General features: G+C 40.9%; 1 protein-coding gene across 1 annotated transcript in view; it reads right to left on the bottom strand.

Moving 5' to 3' along the window:
- gsg1l (gsg1-like) overlaps positions 1 to 20,431 on the bottom strand; it is a 45,565-nt gene that overhangs the window by 16,613 nt on the left and 8,521 nt on the right. Inside the window, exon 2 of the mRNA XM_075453987.1 lies at positions 10,593 to 10,640. Within this exon, the coding sequence (XP_075310102.1) occupies positions 10,593 to 10,640 (48 nt within the window). The remainder of the gene's footprint in view (positions 1 to 10,592; positions 10,641 to 20,431) is intronic.

Raw genomic sequence — 20,431 nt, 5'->3', positions numbered from 1 at the left:
TAATCGGCCTTGCCTACAAGTTGCTGCTTACTCTATGGGTCACACAGGTAGCATGTGAGCGCAGCTTTTCAACACTTTAATTCATTCAGGACGGGCTCAGCAGCAGCTGGAGGCCTTTATGCTCGTGGCCACTCAGCAAGATGATCTGAAGATGCTGGATAACGAGGACATCATAGATGGTGTTGCAGAGAAAAGTGTGCTGCTTCATTAAGGTGATGATATAATAATTATTATATTATGATCATTATTAGTGTGAATAAATTAATCCAGACTATTCTAAGTAACTAGGAAAACTTTTATATATTAATTCTAATCAAGGCCTCAGATGAAATTATGTGTCAATATCTCTTCAATAATGTTTACATGCATATTTTTTTGTCTCCCACAATCAACATATTTGTTCCACCTTCCATCATCCGCCTCCATCATCCGCCGCCCCGGCCCCTGAGTGGGACAGTCAGGTAGTAAATTCCCAGTCCACTTTTTTTGCCCCACTCCGCCCCTGAATACAGACAAAACATGCCAACATTCCTGTCCTCCAGGGCAGCGACATGTGGTCATATTTTCTCTTTTTCTCCAGTCGCTCATTCGTCTGGAGATAACCAACAAACTGCAGATGAAGGTTTGATGGATCCTCAAAAAAACCCGATAATCTCCCTCCATGTGACGCTCAGAGCTCAACACAAAAGTGAGAAATGTGTTTCTGATCAGGCCGCGGGAACCGGAGAGAGTGTGTTTGATACACCACTGCACAGCCGTCTGGTCAAAGGGAATCCCAGCAGAGCTGAAAGGGCCATTAAAGAGGATGATGAGCAGGTATTACAACACTCTGCAACGTTCTGACAGCAGAAGCTTCCCTCAGGACCAGCTCGCACCATCAGATCTCACATTTTCTCCAAATGCATCATCTCTAAGCACACGGTGGCTCTCAATGAATAATTAAGCAGGATTATGTGCTGCATGTTCACTGAAAAAAGTGACTTTTTGGTGAAGTAAACTCTATTAGAGTAACTGTCATAATTTCTACCTTGTATTTTTAAGATTCAGTAAGAACTCGAGCTTCTTAAGTAAAATTAAACATTTTATTAACGTAATACATGAATTATGGGGGAAGAGTAAGTTTTACTTAGGTTTCCTCGTACAATTTAAATGTTTAATAGTTGTATGTACATAAACCTAGAAATACTACATAAACTTTACTCTGAAAGTGTATCGTTAAAATCTGCTAAATTACTTCATAACAGCAAATACTACAGATATATAAAATTTACTTAAAATTTTGAGTAAAATGATGTTCCTGCCTATGAAAAACAAGTAGACTTTACTTAATTTGTTTAAATAAATATAACTTAAAACCTAAATGTAATTAATCAAATCATATCAAATCAAATTTATTCATATAGCACATTTCATGTACAAACAATTCAAAGTGCTTCACATAAAATAAAAGCATTGCAGCAGGGAGTGGAAGAAGCATTAAAAATGCATAAAAGAATATAAAGAGAAAGAATTAAGTAAATGTTACTTAATATCTTCAAAACTGTTATTATGTTTTATGGTAAGTAAAATTTACTTGATACTGGCAAGTGAGTGTTACTTGATATTGCAGCATTAAATATTACTGAAATCATTTGAGTGCAGATACTTACAGAGGTTTTTTTTAAGTAAATCTTATGAGTATTTTTTTTTCAGTGTTGATCTGTTGGGGATGCAGATGAGGTGGAAGAACGGCCCACAGGCTGAGCTTTCAGTGCCGCAGAAGCTGCAGAATCCCTGAGCTGCCGGAGCTGATCGCTAATTTTGGGTCAAAGCCACGTTTTTAAACTCAAAGCGCTTTGCAAAAGGCACCGAAGGGTGGTGACAGACTTTAAAACAACCGCTAAATTACACATGTATCTCTGGAGGCAAAGTTTTTACATAAGTTATCAGCATGTAGTCATCATTAACGCCCATCTTTTCTATTCTAACGGAGCCTTTTCTTCCCCTCCAGCTCCGAACTGTCATCTGTGTCATTTCTTACTTTTAAAGTCTTTAATCGCACATCAATGTTATATGTGCCGCATCAGGGAGCTAAAACTGCTGGAACTCATAATCATTCCTTTGATTTCACACCTCCTCTGTGAAGCTTTAAGAAGGAGCAGCGAGGGAGAATTCGTCCCGGTTACGGAGGAAGAAAACCCAAATGGAAGGACTGAGGACAGGCGAGGATCTCTGGGGCTTTTAATTAATCAGACCGAGGCATGAAAAAAGGGAAACGACAGAGAATCCACGAGGAAAAAACACACCGGCGACCAGAGAAATGATCCGACAAGGACCAACGGAAAACTGGGAGGAGATGTACTGAGAAATAATTACAAATGCACAGCAGGTGAGGCCACCAGCGAAGGAAAGCAGGTGTGACGGGGAAGCTGTCAACTAACAAAGATCAGGATTTACCAAAGTTAGACAGGAAGCAACAACAAAAACAATACATGATCCAGCCCTCATTTCTTTATGTTTTCCTTCCAAACCTCCAGACCTTCCTGTAATCTTTAAAGTGGTCCCGAAGGTCTTTCTATTGGACATTTCCCCTCATCTTCAGTCCAGATTAATGTGTTTTTTCTTTGTTAAGCCACTTAACTCTGACCTGTGAACCATTCAGGCAGGAAAAAGGCTCCTAACTCAAGGGATGAACCAGTGTTGTGTCCAACTTAGCACAGAAGCCGTTTTAAACTGGATCTTTAGGCACTTTGTTTCCAGCAGCCTCACGCATTCTCCTCCAGTGAAAGTGAAAAACAGGACTTTATATCACAAAACAGGAATAAAATTCCCTCCATTTTCAATTATTAGATTTTTTTTATATTAATTTACTCAAATAGTGGCCTAAAATGAACAGAAACAGACATTTAATCATAATTTCTTGTATAACAATTCATTTCCAACCACATTTGTATGATTTTGACAGCCATATTAAGTATTTTATGTGGTTTTTGAAGCATTTTGGTCATGAGACACCTCTTATTTCTTTATATTTTGCATCCAAGCAGCTTAAGTGATCTTCAGCAATAGTTTCAACACTTTCTGAAGCTCTTTCATCGTTTTTATTTGGACATTTTCTGCTTTTTCACTCATTTTCAGTCCAGTTTTTCTTGGTTAAACCACTTAACTCTGAGCTATGAACCATTCAGGCAGGAAAAAGGCTCCTAACTCAAGCGATGAACCAGTGTTGTGTCCACACGGAACAGACAACTTAGCAAAGAAGCCGTTTTAAACTGGATCTTTAGGCACTTTGTTCCCAGCAGCCTGTCACAGAGACACATCATTTGTTCCCATTTCTTTAGTTGCTGCTGCTGCTGCTGAGAAACTGCCACTAAACCGAATCACTAGTCTTCCTTTGGAATAAAAAACAAGGATAAAACATCAATATTTAATTAGAAAAATACTAAATCTCATTCAAGTTTCAACTTTTGACTGTTTTTCGTGAAGGCGGGTCTTCTGGGCTTTAGAAAATGTGATTGTTTGACATAGAATACCTTTAACTTTTGTATAAGAAAACTGTTTTTTAGTAGGAAGTAGGAAATGCTTTTAAAGTGGCTAATGTTTGCTTTTCACTCTAAATTCAATACTGCACCAATTCCTCGAACAAATGTCTCTCATGTTCAAAATATCTGCCCGATCTAGACAAATTTTACTTCAAAACGTAGGCATTTTTGTCCTCTTTCACCTAAAGTCACACTCATTGAGCTCTGCCTCACATATTTCTTACAAATTGCCTCTGAGCCCAGAGGTCGCCTCTCCATTTCCATTATAAAGGCCTAAAATCATAAAATCAATGTGTAAAAATTATTTTACTGCCATAAAAAACGAGCCACACATAGTAGCTGAATGAAAATTACACCGCTGGCTTCTGCCGTCTTTTGGGGCGCTGACGGTTCAAGAATTATTCAGATACGACTTTTACTTTTCAAACAGCGACCGTTTGTTCGAGACAGTCGAGTGCAGTCAAAATTATAGTGCAATTTTAAGAAGCCATAGTGAGCGTACATGTCAGAGACACAGACACCTGCTCCTGTTACCGGGGCAACGCCTTGTTGGCCTGCTCTGTTCTAATTTTCTAAATTCCAAAGAAGAGCTTTGGGATGTCCTTCAAGAAGCCTGGAGAACTATTCCTGAAGACTCCTTAAAGAAAGGACAGAAAGGTCGTCTGAGAGGGTTCAGGCTGTGCTGGAGGAGAAAGCAGCTCAGAGCAGATATTCACTTTAAAGCTGCTCAGAACTGAACTAACTCTGGTTCTGACTCAGATTCTGGGTTTATGTTCATGTTTGTGACCATGATCAATAACCCACAGCAGGTATTTCCTATTTTTCTGGAAATATATAAAGAAATCAGGGCTGGATCAAGACTTTTGAGCCGTTTTTTAAGGCGTACAGTCAGTTTAGCACTGGGTGATGGTGAGTAGAAATGGACTGAGGCATGATTTCATGGGTTGGTTTTACAGCATGTGTATGAAAAAGGTTCCTGCATGCGAAACAAAGCCTGAACACAAGCAACAGAAACAGAAGTGGTTTTAATTGTCAGTGACATGGTTTTATTTCTGCTAAAATCTTTGTGGTGTTTGCTCATTTTTACAAAACTGCAAGCTGCTCAGAGCTGAACACACTCTGTTTCTGCCTCAGATTCTGGGTTTAGATCCATGTTTGGACATGTAGCAGCTGCTGTCTGTGACTAAACGTGAGGGGATTCAAAGCTTCTGCACAGTGCTGAACCTCAGATGACACCAGAGACAACAAAGTGGAAATTAACTGCAGAGTTTTGGGAGTAGAAACTAAACAACCAAGTTATTGGATGCCCCAGAAATAAGCGATTTTTGCTTGTTCGGTCCGCTGAATTCCTTCTGCTGGGACATGAAGCAGATGAAAGAGAAACTGTGCCGTGGGGTGAGGTGTTTAAGAAATGTGCTGAGTCTGCGAACACATCGTGTTCAGCTGGTGTTGATTCGCTCAGCTGTAACACAAACATGCAGCCAAACCGGAGCAAACCACAAGAAGCAAACAAGTCTGTTTCAGTCTGCTGCGAGACACTACAGGTGAATAGGGTAATATTTTAAAATAAAAGATATCACCATGAAACTTCCTCAGTTGCTTACTTATACAAGTATGAAAAAAAAATGTATTACAAGTTTTAGAAATTTGTATGTTTAATTATGCAAATTAGGCATTATCTCATTAAATATGCGCAAATTTGCATTTATTTCCGGAAGATAGATCTGAACATATGATAAAGCCGGGTGCAAAATTCTTTTTTCATTTTGTTTACACACAAAATGAAAAGAAAATTACAGAGGGATTTCAGGATATCTGCTTTCATTTCCTAGGAAATCAAAATATACTGCCCATAGCCTAAAAAACATAGATTTTCGCTATATTTTTTTATCATAATGTCACATAAATCAGGCCAGGAATGATTTATCAACAAATCCTTCGGTAAATATCTTCAGAATACTGCTAAGTGAATAACTGGAAAGTTTGGTGTTAGTAGGTGCTCCATAGGCTGAGATATTGATACTGGAAAAATACTAAAAACTGATTTTGAGAAAACTACATTTAAAGATTTAAATAGGGAAATTCAATACATTTGTATTGGAAACAATTGCTCAAAAACAGAATAAATGGTCAGGCCCTTAGTAATACTAATACTGAATAAAAATTTATTTACAGCAGGTTGAAAGAACACATATTGAAAGAGTAGACTGGCCCAAAATCTCAAACTTGACCACTGCATGAAAAATCCCTGTTTTTGCCCGCCGTGTCTCGCATTAATATGTCGCTCATCGTATTTACTTCATACAACGTGCTCTTATCTAATTAGCTTGAGATCAGAGATTAAATGCACAGAGCTCCTTCTTCAGGACCCTGCAGGCCGCACGCTTCACATCTTCAGCTCATCTCAGTCGCTGCTTTCTCGTTAGCTGCAGCTTTTATTTCCAGCCAGCCGACAGAAACCCACTTCCAGAGGGCTCAAAACGTTTCACCATGCAGCAATATTGGACTAAAATAATTGTCTCCCCTCCATTTCTGTGTTACTGAATATGTATCAGCAGTCTGAACCGACTCGGCTGAGCTGCAGACGGTAAATAAAACGTGTTGTGAGGGACTCCGCCGGCACTCGGCTGATAACAGGAAGGAAGCGGCTGATCAGACCCAGCCTCATCACAAATGGATGTAATTACATCTTTAATTACAGCGTGTGCACGTGTGTGTGCGTGTTGTCTGCAGTTGCTGTGTGTGATTCTTATTTAAAACCATTTTTTCTCTAAACATTCCCATGTCAAGAATGGATATTTAATTAGATTTGGACCCTCAGGGAAGCTCCTCACGCAGTAGATTATTCGTTTGGTTAATGTAGCGCTGCATTCAGGAAAATATTCTTAATAACTTAGTCATAATTTATAGTGAGAATTTTTTGTGTTTGGCAACTGTTATAAATTGGCTTTATTCTTAAATTTTATGTATTCATATTCTGTAGTTCACTAGATAATCTATGTTCCTAGTTTGTAGGTTTACACTCTGCTCATACAAACGCAATGTGTGTCCAAGACTTTAAGGTGACGTAGCGGGATAAAATAACTGGGTCAGATAAAGCGTCTCTATTAGGACAGATAGCTCTGGTGCAGTAGATGCACGCCTGAAACAACGCACACACACACATCGCTTATCATATCCAAAGAACATGACGAAGACGGTGGATGGCCTGCTTACAGCATGAGTAAACGTTCAATGATTCGTTGTCAAGTGTAGGTACAACCTCTGAGATAAAGGTGAACATAAATATGAAATGCTTCCGGATATCGGGGCTCGGTCGGACGGATTTCATGCGAGAACTCTGTCTCTCCGAGTCCAGCGCTGATACTTGACCTGTGACCTCCAATAAATACTTTGTTTAACTTAAGACTGCTCCAATTGGTTCTTGGGCTTCCAATAAAAGAATCGGGCTAACACAACCATTTATTTATTTATTTATTAAGTTTTAAACCCCTAAAACTATCAGTTTACAGACGTTCCGGGGCCTGAAACTGCCCTGGAGCGCCCGGAGGCTGAGATACCGCAGTTCATATCTTTGGTTTCCAGCACAACACCAATAACGAGGTAAAAACACACGTTCACCAAAATAAAATAATCTAAACATGCAGTGGAAGATACAACAAAGAGACCGAAGACAACGCTTTGAGATGAAGTTTACGAGAAGGACGGGACAAGAATAAAGTTCAGATTAGAAAGAGCTGTTCCTGCGAAACAGCAGTGAGAATGCTTATGAGCTGAATGCTATAAAAGCTGAAAATAGTTCAATTTTAGCAGTAAAAACTTTGGCTACGGTATTGGTTGAAGGGATTTTGTGATTTTTTTTTGTGTCCTACCAAACTTAAAGGGGAACTGCGGTATTTTCAACATTAAGCCTCTTTTATGAGTCGTCTGCAATGTTTTAGAACCCCCCTCACCGCTTTTTTGATGTTTACTGCTGTCTCCGGTATTTGCCTAATTTTGATTCTTCTCAACCTGCTTCAGAATGGCAAGTCATGCGCATGTCTAGAAAGGTCCGTAAAAGCACCATAAACGTCCGTTTTCAAAATCATCAACTCACCAGAGTGGTTACTGGTGTGCACTGGTAATCCATATCAAATTTCGTGGCGAAAAGTTGCTTCTGTCGTGTTTTATTTGGCAGCTCGTTCATGCTCGCACTATTTTCTTAGCGGTGGCGGAGTAATATCAATGAACATCCAGTACAAAATGTCAAATATCTAATTTGGAGAAAAAGGACAACAAACGATTAGCATCAACTTATTTTAGTTTAGAAGTAACACGAGTCATGACCTCACAAACCCAACAACGGTGAGGTACACATTGGTCTATCATGGCCTGGGTAATTTAACTCTTCCTGCTCTGGTGAAAGGAGAAGCTGGAGGTAGAGTTGAACTGGGGGTAGTACCACCAGCCTCTGGCTCTGAGCCAGTCAGGCTCTGCCTCTCATGATTTCATCTAAATGTAATGCCTGAGAAGGCATTCATTTAACCTTAACTGTTACTAACAGCAGCTTTTACAATGAGGCAAATGGCGCTAACATGATAGGTAGTGTTTGTTAGTTAGTTAGTGACCTGCAGTGTTAGCCGAGGACATGCTAACGTTGCTAACGTTGCTGCTGCTGGGTTCAGATTCACCAACGTTAATCATTCATTCATAGTTATTGCATGTTGGTAGTATTTCCTCCCTTTGGTGAAATATTCACTTTGCAAGTTGCCCTGTTGTCGTCTTTTTTAGGGATGTGTAATCAAACTTTCGAGCGTTTGTACCGCTTGGGCGCCATGTTTACTGTTGACTGCTGGCTGCACTGGACTCGCCACGCAACGTTGCGTGGTGACGTCATTCGCGCCCACTGGGATCGATAAGGGAATCGTTTGCTAAATCGCCAAACGATTCCAAGGAATTGAAACACTGGGAACCGGTTCTCAACAAGAACTGGTTTTCGATTCCCATCCCTACTTAGGACATCACCTGTTTCGTCCCAGATCCTTAAGCACTTATTTGTTTCCTAAATTGTCTTCCCATTTGTCTCGGTACCTAACTTACTGCACTTACTCTAGCACTAGTTATGCTCTTAGCTGTTTGGTTTTGGAAGGAAATGCACTTATGATTTCTTGTGCTAAGAAGCAGTAAATGGATCCATCTTTCCTTTCTTTTATCCAACTTTCAAAAGAAAGTTTCTCTTGTTTGCCTGGATCAGCTGTGCAGGGATTCTACACTCTTGACCTTCTTTTTTTTTTGAGTTTTCAGTCAGAAAAGACTTGGATCTGATACAGGAGCAGCTGTGTGCCGGTGTGTCGGCACATTAACATATGGCATCCTTGTGCGATGACACAAGGTCGTCCTTCCCCATGCATCATACCATCCACCACTGCTTCATGCAACCCTCCAGATGGCATTTACAGATTAAACCATCGGATAACTTTTAATTTACTACTTGCATCTAACAGGGATTTAGAGGTTATTCACAGATATTCCAACATAATATGTCGTTGGAAATGTTTCACTCTCATCTGAGGGTTGGAGGAATCCTCCCCAGGTGTGATATTCCCTCATTATTCAGCTTTTTTTTATCTTATTCTTTATTGCATTTAGATCTTCTTATAAAGATGTTTTTAGGGCTGCACAACGATTACAATCTTTAATCTAATTAATCACATGATTTCCCTGATTAATCACGATTAATCGCATTTGTACGCAGAATCCAAAAATGAATCCAAAAGTAGCGTATAGCTTTTAGCATTTAGCTTTATTTTAAATGTGCTGCCATTTGAATGAAAGTGCCATAACATTTGTTGTGCAAACACACTTTTAACATCAGCATCTTTCTGTAGTTTTTATGTAGAAGCCTCGCTCCACTGTCTGTTTCCTTGAATGACTTGCTGCTATCAGTTGTGTGTTTTGCCTTTAAGTGATATTTTAGACTGGAACTACTACGCTGAGAAGACAATTCAACTTGGCAGTGTTTACAGATGACTTTGGTTCTGTCGACTCCGCCGTCTGGAAGAACTTTAAAATGAAAATGGCCGAGTAAAAGTTCCGTACCCTTCTCCATGTTTGGTGGATCCGCCGATTACTTTCTTTTCCTGTTCCACAGCAGACAGCAGCAGACTTTTACAAAATAAAAGCCTGTGAGCAACAGACTTTTACAATAATAAAACCTGCGTTAATGTGCGATAAAATATTTATTGCGTTGTTGTGGCCATTTATGTTTGTAAATCATAAATTCTATCAATTTAGTTTTCTTTGGGCAGTTAGAATATACTTTAGTTAGTTTGGAATCAAAATCTGTAATTCATTTTGACAGTGGAGCGAGGCTTCTACATTAAAACTACAGAAAGATGCTGATGTTAAAAGTGTGTTTGCACAACAAATGTTATGGCACTTTCATTAGATTAATTAGATTAATTAGATTAAAATTTGTAATCGTTGCCCAGCCCTAATTCTAACATACTCTCTGTCTGGTTTTGAACTGAATTCTGTTCATATATTAATTATTTTCATTTGATTTATCTTTTTTCAGAACGATCCCTTGCTTGAGTTTATTCTCCGTTTTATCTCACACAATTCTTTTACACTTACCGGATCAGTTTAAACTTCCAGTTATTTTTGGTTAAATTAGCAAACATTATGGCCAAGATTCAGTGAGTGAGTGCTGGTGTTCTTTCAGCAATATAAAAAAATATAAAAACCTCCTTTACAGACTCAGGACTTGTGCCGCCTCATTTAAAGAGAAGTTTTGGGTCGTTTTTTTCATGTGAACTCTGTCACAGAAGTATGAACACGCACCCTTAAAGGGAGCACGTAGGTGGGATGTATTAGAAAAAAAATCCAGCTTTATGTGAACTCAATCAAAAAATCCCATTTTGTTCTCTGCAGGTTCGCTCATCTGCGAACTCCCGACAAACACCGAGAGAGCTCAGAAAAAGAGATGTGTGTGGGGTTTTTTTTTTTTTCCCCGTGGATTTCCCTCGGCTCCGCGAACAGGTGGGACGCAGCGGGGAGCGGCGGCGGTGCCTAACGACCGTCATTACTCACCTCTCTCCGACGCCGGGGCCAGATCAATGAAGCTCCGACACTTCTCACCTGAGAGGGGAGAGAGCAGAGGGGGGCAGAAGGTGAGGAAAGCAAGGTGAAACGAGCAGAGAATACCGACCGACGGGAGGATGAAGTGATGAAGAGGAGGGCGGGATGCAGGGTTGGGAATTAAAGGGATAGTTCGCCTCTTTTGACATGAAGCTGTGTAACATCCCATATCAGCAACATCATTTCTGAACATCTTCTTACCCCTTGCTGCGTCCTGTGAGCAGAGTTCCAGCCTCGTTTTGGTGCTGATGAAGGTAGTCCGGCTAATTGGCTGGGGTTTAAAAAATAAAGCGTTTTGCTTCTCAAAACAATATGCGTTCAAAAGAGTAATACATTTGCATCACAAAATGGTTCTCCTGGAAAAAGTCGGACCTCACAATCTCTTGGCCCTATTTTCTCTCCCTTCGTATCACTGCCTGCTGCCGACAGCCGCGCCTGTTACGGTGTTGGCTGCTCGGAAGCAGGGGACTGCTCGCTGTGCACTTCGGTCTGCACGGTCTACACAGCAGGTGTCACACCCATGGACTTATGTTTTTAGATTCATGTTTTAAGTTACGTTTTTGTGTTTAGTTCATGTCTTGATTTTGAGTTTTTAGTCCTGCCATTGGTTTTCCCCTCACCTGTCTGTCATTCCCCACCAGCTGCACCTTGTCCTCAATCACTCCCAGTCCCTATTTAGTTTCCAGTCTCCCCTCTCAGTTTGTCAGATCTTTGTTTGCTTACCTTACCTACCTGACCTGCCTGCCTTGCTTCCCGTTGTTCCAAGTTAAGTATTGTCCTTCCTCCACCTCTGGCACTCTCTATATTTTCATTACCCCCATACCCGAACCAGGGTTTGAATCCCATTCCTGCTTTTCTTACCTCTTTTATTTCTCCCCCTACCCGAACCAGGGTTTGCATCCCCACCCCGCTTTAACTGGTGTGCAGTTGGTGAGAGGCTGAGGTAGATTATGGTCGTTGTGGTGTGAGGGGCAGTGTTGGCTGGCATTAGGGGGGTGACTCTGGGACGCCAGTGGTCATTGTCTAGCCTCCTGGAGGTGTCGTGGGCCCAACTAGACGAAACACTGATGAAAGGAGGTTCCCACCTGATGACCCCAATGATATGTTGGTCAGCACTGCTTATATAATACGGAGTGTAGGGAATTATTCACTGAGTCTGGTCCTTTATTTATTTTATTTTATTTTTTATTTTCTTTAGCACAAGTTTCTTGTGTTTATATTGAATTTATTTATCTATGCCATGTCAAGTCCTTTGTTTATTTCGTCAGTTTGGTTTTTTGAATCCGCGCTTTTTGTTTGTACTTTGTTATTTTTTTTGTAAATAAACCCAGTTTTGCTTTTTAAGTCCGCATCCGTGTCCTCCATCCTCACCCTCCCTGACAGCAGGCAGTGATACGAAGGGAGAGAAAATAGGGCCAAGCGATTGTGAGGTCTGACTTTTTCCTGGAGAAAGATTTTGTGATGCAAATGTATTACTCTTTTGAACGCATATTGTTCTGAGAAGCAAAACGCTTTATTTTTTAAACCCCAGCCAACTAGCCGGACTACCTTCATCAACACCAAAACGAGGCTGGAACTCTGCTCACAGGACGCAGCAGGGGGTAAGAAGATGTTCAGAAATGATGTTGCTGATATGGGATGTCACACAGCTTCATGTCAAAAGAGGCAAACTGTCCCTTTAATGCAAAGCGTGGAGAGAAAATGACGAGCGTTAGAACATCAAACTGATATCAGCTAATAATGTGTCAGCCCTGTAAGCAGGGATATAGCGACTCCTGAATGTCACTCAGACATTAATTCATTATTTACTCTGCAGCAGTTTGTCACTGTCACCTTTACGAACAACACACGGAGCCAGAGGTTCAAAAAATTAGATTTTTGTCCCATCTGCTCTAAAGACAAAGTGAAGCTGCCGGGATCTGAATGATCTACTAACTCTGAGGGCAGAATTTAGAAATAAACGCTCGATATATCAAATAAACCTGAGACTCTATTAAATAAATTCTAATTAGTGCACTCGACATCATTTTCAGTGTTTACGATAGCTGAATTACAGCCGTAAATAACAGAATATAAACCAGCATTTTATTCACAACAGAACATGGAAAACATGCCAAATGACAGTCTGAAAAAACGCAGACTTCTTCAGACGTAAAGAAGAGCATTTAGTCGGGCAATCTGCTGCATTCACACAGCGCGCTGCTGTCCGTGAATAAAACAAAGAAAATACGTTCTAAAAGTTGATGTTTCTTTACATATTTTGTAGGATTGTCTGTGGTTTGAAAAGGAGCCAGAAGCTAAAACTGTTTGGGGGGCCTTGGCATGGAAAAGTTTGGGAACCCCTGTGATGGAGGATTCCTGGCTCTTCTTTGCTGTATCTAAATGTTTTCAGGTGGTGAAACATCTGGACTGCAGCAGGTCCGTCAAACATCTGGACTCTTCTAGTACGAAGCTGCTGGAACAGAAGCAGGATGTGGTTTAACTTGGGCTGTGTTCGAAACCGCCGACTTCTCGTACTAATTTTAACTTTTTTTAAGTTCCCGGATGCATACTAGATTCTCTGAAATGTTGGGTATGCATCATGAGGTTACTACTCATACTCAAACTCAGGGGTGTATCAAGCTTTCCAAAAGTGGGGGTGTTCTGGAACAGGCGAAGAAATCATTCCAAATAGCGATGATCAATTATATAAGGCGTCAAGTGGGTATATGCAGCACCACGAACAGCACAACGACCTGTGAGAAATTGTTTGAATGACTGCGCTGAGCTCTCAGCAGTCAGACTCAGCACCAGTGTTGCCAGATCTTCAACTCGAAATAAGCGAATGGCGTCCTGAAAACAAGCCCAAAAGAAGCGGCCGAAGACTAATAAAAAAAGTCGGCAATTGGCAACCCTGGTCAGCACCGCCGCAGCGCTTTCGGCAGGATGCGCAAGCTGTTGAGGCTTTCCTAACCTCACCTGTTGCGCTGGGATTTACAGAGTGATATGCCTAACGACAGCAACCATTTTTAATTTCCTACAACAGGCGAACGTTTACTATTTTATTACAAAAGTAGATTTTAGTGAGGTTTTGACGGACAAAAGTGGGGGGGATGGAATGGCCTTCCAGTAGAAGTGAGGGGGATGCATCGTACTCATCCCCCCCGTAGAATACGCGCCTGCTCAAACTACCCAAGATGCAACGTAACGTGACGTCGCCGATCGTCATTTCCTGTCAAAACGGCAGTTTCAAGCTAGCTACAATGAGGGTAGGTTCACTTCCTGTTTTCAAAACAAAAGCACCAATTGTATCGTAATGGCTTTCCCTATGATAAAAGCCAATGGGTATTTTATTTTGTGAAAATAACCTGAAGTGCGTTGCTCACTGCGGCTAGCTTTAGTAGCGCCGAATTCGGGGGAACAAAATTGTAAACAGCCGGTATTTTGTCAGATTTTCAACACGTTGGGGATCTAAACGACTACTTTCTCACCTGAAAATGTTGCTAAAGTTTACAGAGTTTAGAGCTTAAGAGAAATCAGCTTCAGGCCGGCTGATTTCGGCTCGGGCACGAGCGAGATGCATTGTGGGTAAACGCTCTGCATACTGTCTGATCGATTAGTATGTAGTAGGCGGTTTCGAACACAGCTTAAGTCCTGCTGAAATAAGCAAGGCCTTCCCTGAAGAAGGGAGCAGATGTTGCTCTAATGCCCGTTTATACCTTTCAGCTTTGATGGAGCCTTTCCAGATGTTTCCAGCTGATAACCAGATTTTATGTTCTGTAGATGATGGAAGAGTCTGAGGAACATTTTTCTGAAATTTCTCCTCAGTTTGTTGCAGATTTCTGAACCTCTGTCCATCTTTATTTCTGAGAGACTCTGCCTCTCTAAGGTGCTCTTTTATACCGAATCATGTGACTGACCTGTTGTTAATTACCCTGATTGGTTCCTCCAGCTGTTTCTTTATAGAAGCTTATTTTTCCAGAGTCGTGTTGCTGCCAGCAGATTCAACATGAGCTCATATTTTTTTAATAAAAGAGCAAAATGTCTCACTTTCAACATTTGATGTGTTTTCTATGTTCTACTGTGGATAAAATATTAGTTTAAACTCTCTGCTGTCATCTTTCTATGCCTCAGTAGTGCTGAATGAGCCCCATTTTGGGCAAATAATGGGAATCTGTGGTAGGAAAAGACTGTTCTACACCTGCCTGAAGCATTGACTGAGGGACAGTTTATAAATAAGTTAGAGAAAAAGCATTTGTATAAACTTGATCCTGGTTCCACAGCGGGGACGAACGGTTTAAAGTTGAATGGTGTTTCCCTCCCACAGCAGCAGCTGATGCTCCGGTCGGGCACGTTGGGAACAGAGCAGCATCCTCTCGGCTTCATTAAATTTCTCTCCGGTTGCTCAGAGGGACCCGGCAGGTCACAGATCGGCAGCTGCAACATGAGCCATAACTCAGGCTCGGTGGTGTCACGGACAGCAGGCAGGCCCATCCATAACCGCCACCAACACCGCCGCCCTCCCACCGCCCCTCGCAGATGAAGTCTTACGGATACTGAGGGGGTTTCACACACAACCCCAGATCTTTGTCATATTCTTTTTTTTTTATCATAGTCAGTCGGTCTGTTTTCTCTTAACTTTACTTCCTCGTCATTCCCGCCTCCGCAGCGCCTTTTGCTTATTATACCAACATGCACGTGCGGTGGCGAATGATGCCGGGGCATCTTTTTTTAGTTTTTGCTCCCCTCCTTGGGGCAGGGGTGTATCACAGTTTAAATAATACCCTCATTTGTTTACCTTCACAAAGGAGGAACTTTACTTTCTGATGAGTTGGGATTACTGCAGCATTACGTGCACTTTGTTTGGCATCACATGCACTTTGTTTGGCATCACGTGCATTTTGTTTGGTGTATTTTGCAGGAAGAAGTTGTTCATTTTGTTCATTTACGCTCCTCCAGCAGGCCTCAGCTGTCAGCTACAGCCACAATCTGCTTGTCGGTAGGGCTGTAGCGATACCCTAATCTCACAATACGATATTCAGCCAACGATACGATTCAATTCGATACGATACAATACACGATATTCAGCCAACAATACGATTCAATTCGATACGATACAATACACGATATTCAGCCAACGATTCGATTCCATACGATATTCAGCCAATGATACATTTCGATACGATACGATACACGATATTCAGTCAACAATACAATTTGACACGATACGATTCCATACGATACGATATTCAGCCGATGATACGATTCAATACGATTCGATACACGATATTCAGCCAACGATACGATACGCGATATTCAGCCAATGATACGATTCGATACAATTCGATTCCATACGATACACAATATTCAGCCAACGATACGATACGATTCGATACACCGGAAGGAAAACACCGCCAAACAAACGAACTTGTCACAAACGTGGGAGCTGTGCACTTTATACAACATTTTTATTTACTAATTTATCACTGTTTTGTATAATGTGACCCCCCCTGGCATTGTATTGTGTTACCTTAATGTTCTGTGTTTTCACTAATTGTAACGTCTCTTTTCAATAAAGTTTGCTTTTTAAAAAAAAATTTAAATTTGAAGGAAATTTATTTTTTTTAAAATCGATACTTTATCAGGAAACTAAATATGGATATATATCGCGGTATCGATAAAATAGCTCAGCCCTACTTGTCGGCAGGTTTTCTCAGCCTTGTTTCGATTTGTCTCGCTACCTTTCCACCGTTTTGGTGAATGTTTTGCTTATTTCCAAATACTGATGGATACCCGTTAATTCCACTGTGGGTGACATAAAGGCCCCAGCAGGGAATCCAACCTGGAACCCTCTTGCTGTGAGCCCTTGGATTGGATTTTATCTTAATCTTAGCATCTAGATTTCCTTAAAAAGAGAACGAAAACCAATATAGAGAATATGCTTTTATTCACACACTAAATCCTCTACATTTTTCTGGTTTTAAAGGTTTTATTTTGAGACTTTTTCCTATTTCTAGCCTGAGCTCCTTATATGCAAACACAGAAAATGTGGAGGATCAGGACATGAGGAGGATTAAAACCCAGCGAGTTTCCATCCTCTGGAGGGTGTCAGCAACAGATTTGCAGGCGCTGCTACTTTTCTGGTCCAGCTTCTTCTTCTTCCTGTTTGTTACCCGCTGATTGTGTCCCACCTGTCGGCCGATTCCTTCGGTTCTTTGGCTGAATTAAATCGCTCCTCCTCCTGCAAATAGATTACCTTTAACCCTCGTGGCTTGTCACAGCTGCAACCAAAATTTGATCCCGTTAGAAATGCAGAGGCACTGTGAACTTCTCCGATAGTAATCTTCTCTGAGGTTAGAGGAGACTAAAAAACCAGTGTGTTTCTGAGCTGCAATGAAAGTGTGCTGCAACCAAAAGGTGAGCAGCTCAGCGTCTGATTAGGACATGAATTTAAAATGTAATTAAAGAGCCAAATGACTTGTCTGTGACCTGACAGGATTAACAGCACAATCAGTATTCTTACTGAGTGGACTCCATGATGCCGTCAAATGTTAATTTCAAAGAAAAAAAAGAAGAGAAAAATTGCAGTTATCACATTTCTGGTTGCAATGAAACTAATTTTTCTGGCTGCGTGACTTTTATCCCACTTTTTAACCAGTCTTCATTACAATCCCCCCGCAGCTCGGCAGTCTGTTTAATCAGCGATCCGGTGTCATTTGGGGGTTAATTGCAGCTCTGATGAGTATGAATGGTTTTGTGAAACAGCTACAGCAGCATACCTTAGCTGAGTCTCAGTCTGAGTCATTCTGCTGCCAAGTGAAAGCCCGAGAATGAAGATTAAAAAGCGTCAGAGTGAAGTTACAATTAGCCCCAGAAATGTTGGGACACGAGCACCATTTGTGCCATTTTAACCTTTTATTTTATATATATATATATATATATATATACAGCGAGTCCGAGCACTGGAAAAAATCTGCCTTATAAAGAATATTGGTCGCAATTCTAGTCCAAATATCTCATTACACTTAATATAAAACACAACTGCCTAACAAGTACTATTTCAGTCAGATATAGGGACTTGTTTTAATACAATACATCTGGAATATCTTGTTAAATGAAAAAGTCTTGAAAACAAATTGTTTTGAGTCACATATCATATGAAACAAGCTTTTTTTTCATTTGAAGAGGTTTTTAAGCTAATTTCAAAATCACTTTTATCTCAAAAGTCCTAAATATCACATCTTATTTCAAGAAATCTTGACAAGCCGATTTTCACTAGTTCCACTGGCAGATTTATTTTGCTTATTTCAAGCAAAAACGTCTTTTATTTGTTGTTTTTCTTACTTATTTTTGGAGGGGCATTTTTTTCCAGTGAACTAAATCTGTGGCTTTCATTTCTTTTTTTTTATAGTAAGAACCCACATCGATCAACAAAGAAAGGGTTTCACCCTGTGATCCGCTGTAAAAGGTGAAAAGTTTGGACCAAACAACTGGATCACCCAGGGAATAAAAAGTCTGCAGGAAGCTGCAGTAAAATAAAAAAACTAAAACTAAAAGAGCTAAATCCAAAGAATCAGAACCAGAATAGAAACCAAGGATGAGATCAGCAAGGGAAACTTAGGGGATTTAATTGTGAAGGACATCCATCCATTTTCTATACCTACTTAATCCAATCTAAGGGGGGGGGGGCGATGGAGCCGATCCCAGCTGTCACTGGACGGGTCGCCAGCCCATCGCAGGACCACAGAGACAAACTCGGTTAATTTAGAGTCACCGGTCAACCTAACATGCATGTTTTTGGTACGGTGGGAGGAAGCCGGAGAGAACCCACGAATACACGGAGAAAATGTGGAAACTCCACACAGAAAAGACCCAGCCGGAGTCGCAGGTGCTCCTGGTGCCAACCGGCTTGGGATTTTAATGTTACGCGTGTTAGTTTGTAATTTCAGAAAGGGAAAAAGTCAACTCGCAAATGAGCTGAAGGGGAAAAATGTTCAAAAGGAAAATACCAGCGGCGGCGTTTGACCACCTTGACAAAGGGACCCCCGGATAATTTATTATTAGGGCTGGGCAACGATTAAAATGTTTATTCTAATTAATTTGTAAAAGTCTGTTGCTCACAGGCTTTTATTTTGTAAAAGTCTGTTGCTGTCTGCTGTGGAACAGGAAAAGAAAGTAATCGGCAGATCCACCAAACCTGGAGAAGGGTACAGAACTTTTACTCGGCCATTTTCATTTTAAAGTTCTTCCAGACGGCGGAGTCGACAGAACCAAAGTCATCTGTAAACACTGCCAAGTTGAATTGTCTTCTCAGCGTAGTAGTTCCAGTCTAAAATATCACTTAAAGGCAAAACACACAACTGATAGCAGCAAGTCATTCAAGGAAACAGACAGTGGAGCGAGGCTTCTACATAAAAACTACAGAAAGATGCTGATGTTAAAAGTGTGTTTGCACAACAAATGTTATGGCACTTTCATTCATATGGCAGCACATTTAAAATAAAACTAAATGCTAAAAGCTGTACACTACTTTTGGATTCATTTTTGGATTTTGCGTACAAATGCGATTAATCGAGATTAATCAGGGAAATCATGTGATTAATTAGATTAAACATTTGAATTGTTGCCCAGCCCTAAATTTAACCCAAATTCACTAAATAAAACAAAACAACTGATACTTTTCATTGGATTGTTCTTCTGTGGAACCACAAACTGAGAATTTAAAACGATGAACACAAGAATTATTCACACTCCACGACTTGCTTTTAGCCAGCAGCTGATTAGTTTAACCATTTAAATAAACCGGCGAGAGACGAACACATGTTCACTTTGCAGAACCAGACAATGAAAAAGCCAAATTCAAAGTGAATTAAAACACCAACTTTAACCTTTAAAACCCGCAGAGAAGATTAAACCATCCGGCTGCTGAAAGACGCACACGGCATTAACTGTGCCGGGTTTTTAGAGGCCATTCAGCGTAAAAATGAGCCCAAATTTAAGCGTCTCCCTGGATCAACAGAGCCCTGTTCTCATTACTGCTGTGAAAATAGTATCAAGTTGAGCTCCTTACGAGTCCCTTTGCCAGTCATGGCAGATTGCTGTGATGTAATAAGGCGCGTAAGCCTCGCTGAAATCATCACGGCTCGTCTGTTTTTGGTTTAACCTTTAACTGCCCAGGTGGCCTCTGTCGGAACAGATGTGGCAGCAGCAGGATGAGCGAAAGGCCGAACAGACAGGAGCAGATTTCCCCACATCGGGTCTCACGTGAGCTGCCTGAGGATCAGGAGAACAGGGAGGAGCAGCAGACTCAGAGCGGCGTTGTTTTCAGCCAAAGCTAATTAGCTTTGGCAACGTCACTATAGTCACATGACTACAGTATCAATCAATAAATATACATGAACAGCAAATAATCACCACAAAAGTCTGCTATGTAGCTTATCTGTGTGCAAATGCAGTCTCACTCACACCCCGCTAACATAACAATGGACTCGTCTCCGTCTCCCTGTTAGCGTTAGCATTAGCGTTAGCATTAGCGGCAGAGGTGCTGAAGTGGAGAGCCTCGTTAACAGCCTGAATCCCGCCTTCACTGCCTGGTCCTCCTTCCTCCGCCGCTGGGGCAACATTGGACCCATCATCACCTGCCCTTTTTTTGGTGATAAATAAATCTAAAGTTTTCTGCTTCCTTTTCATATTTTACATTAATTAGCAAACAACAAATCCCGCTAATAACATCAGCTTTGACCTCCAGGCTCCGTCTGACGTGTTCGTACGAGACCTTCGTACGAAAAAAGACAAATTTAGAATAAAAATAA

Source organism: Odontesthes bonariensis, chromosome 21, assembly GCF_027942865.1.
Source record: "Odontesthes bonariensis isolate fOdoBon6 chromosome 21, fOdoBon6.hap1, whole genome shotgun sequence".
NCBI classification, from domain to species: Eukaryota; Metazoa; Chordata; class Actinopteri; order Atheriniformes; family Atherinopsidae; genus Odontesthes; species Odontesthes bonariensis.
Note: the sequence above shows the minus strand (reverse complement) of the source record. Positions and strands in the feature narration are given on the sequence as shown.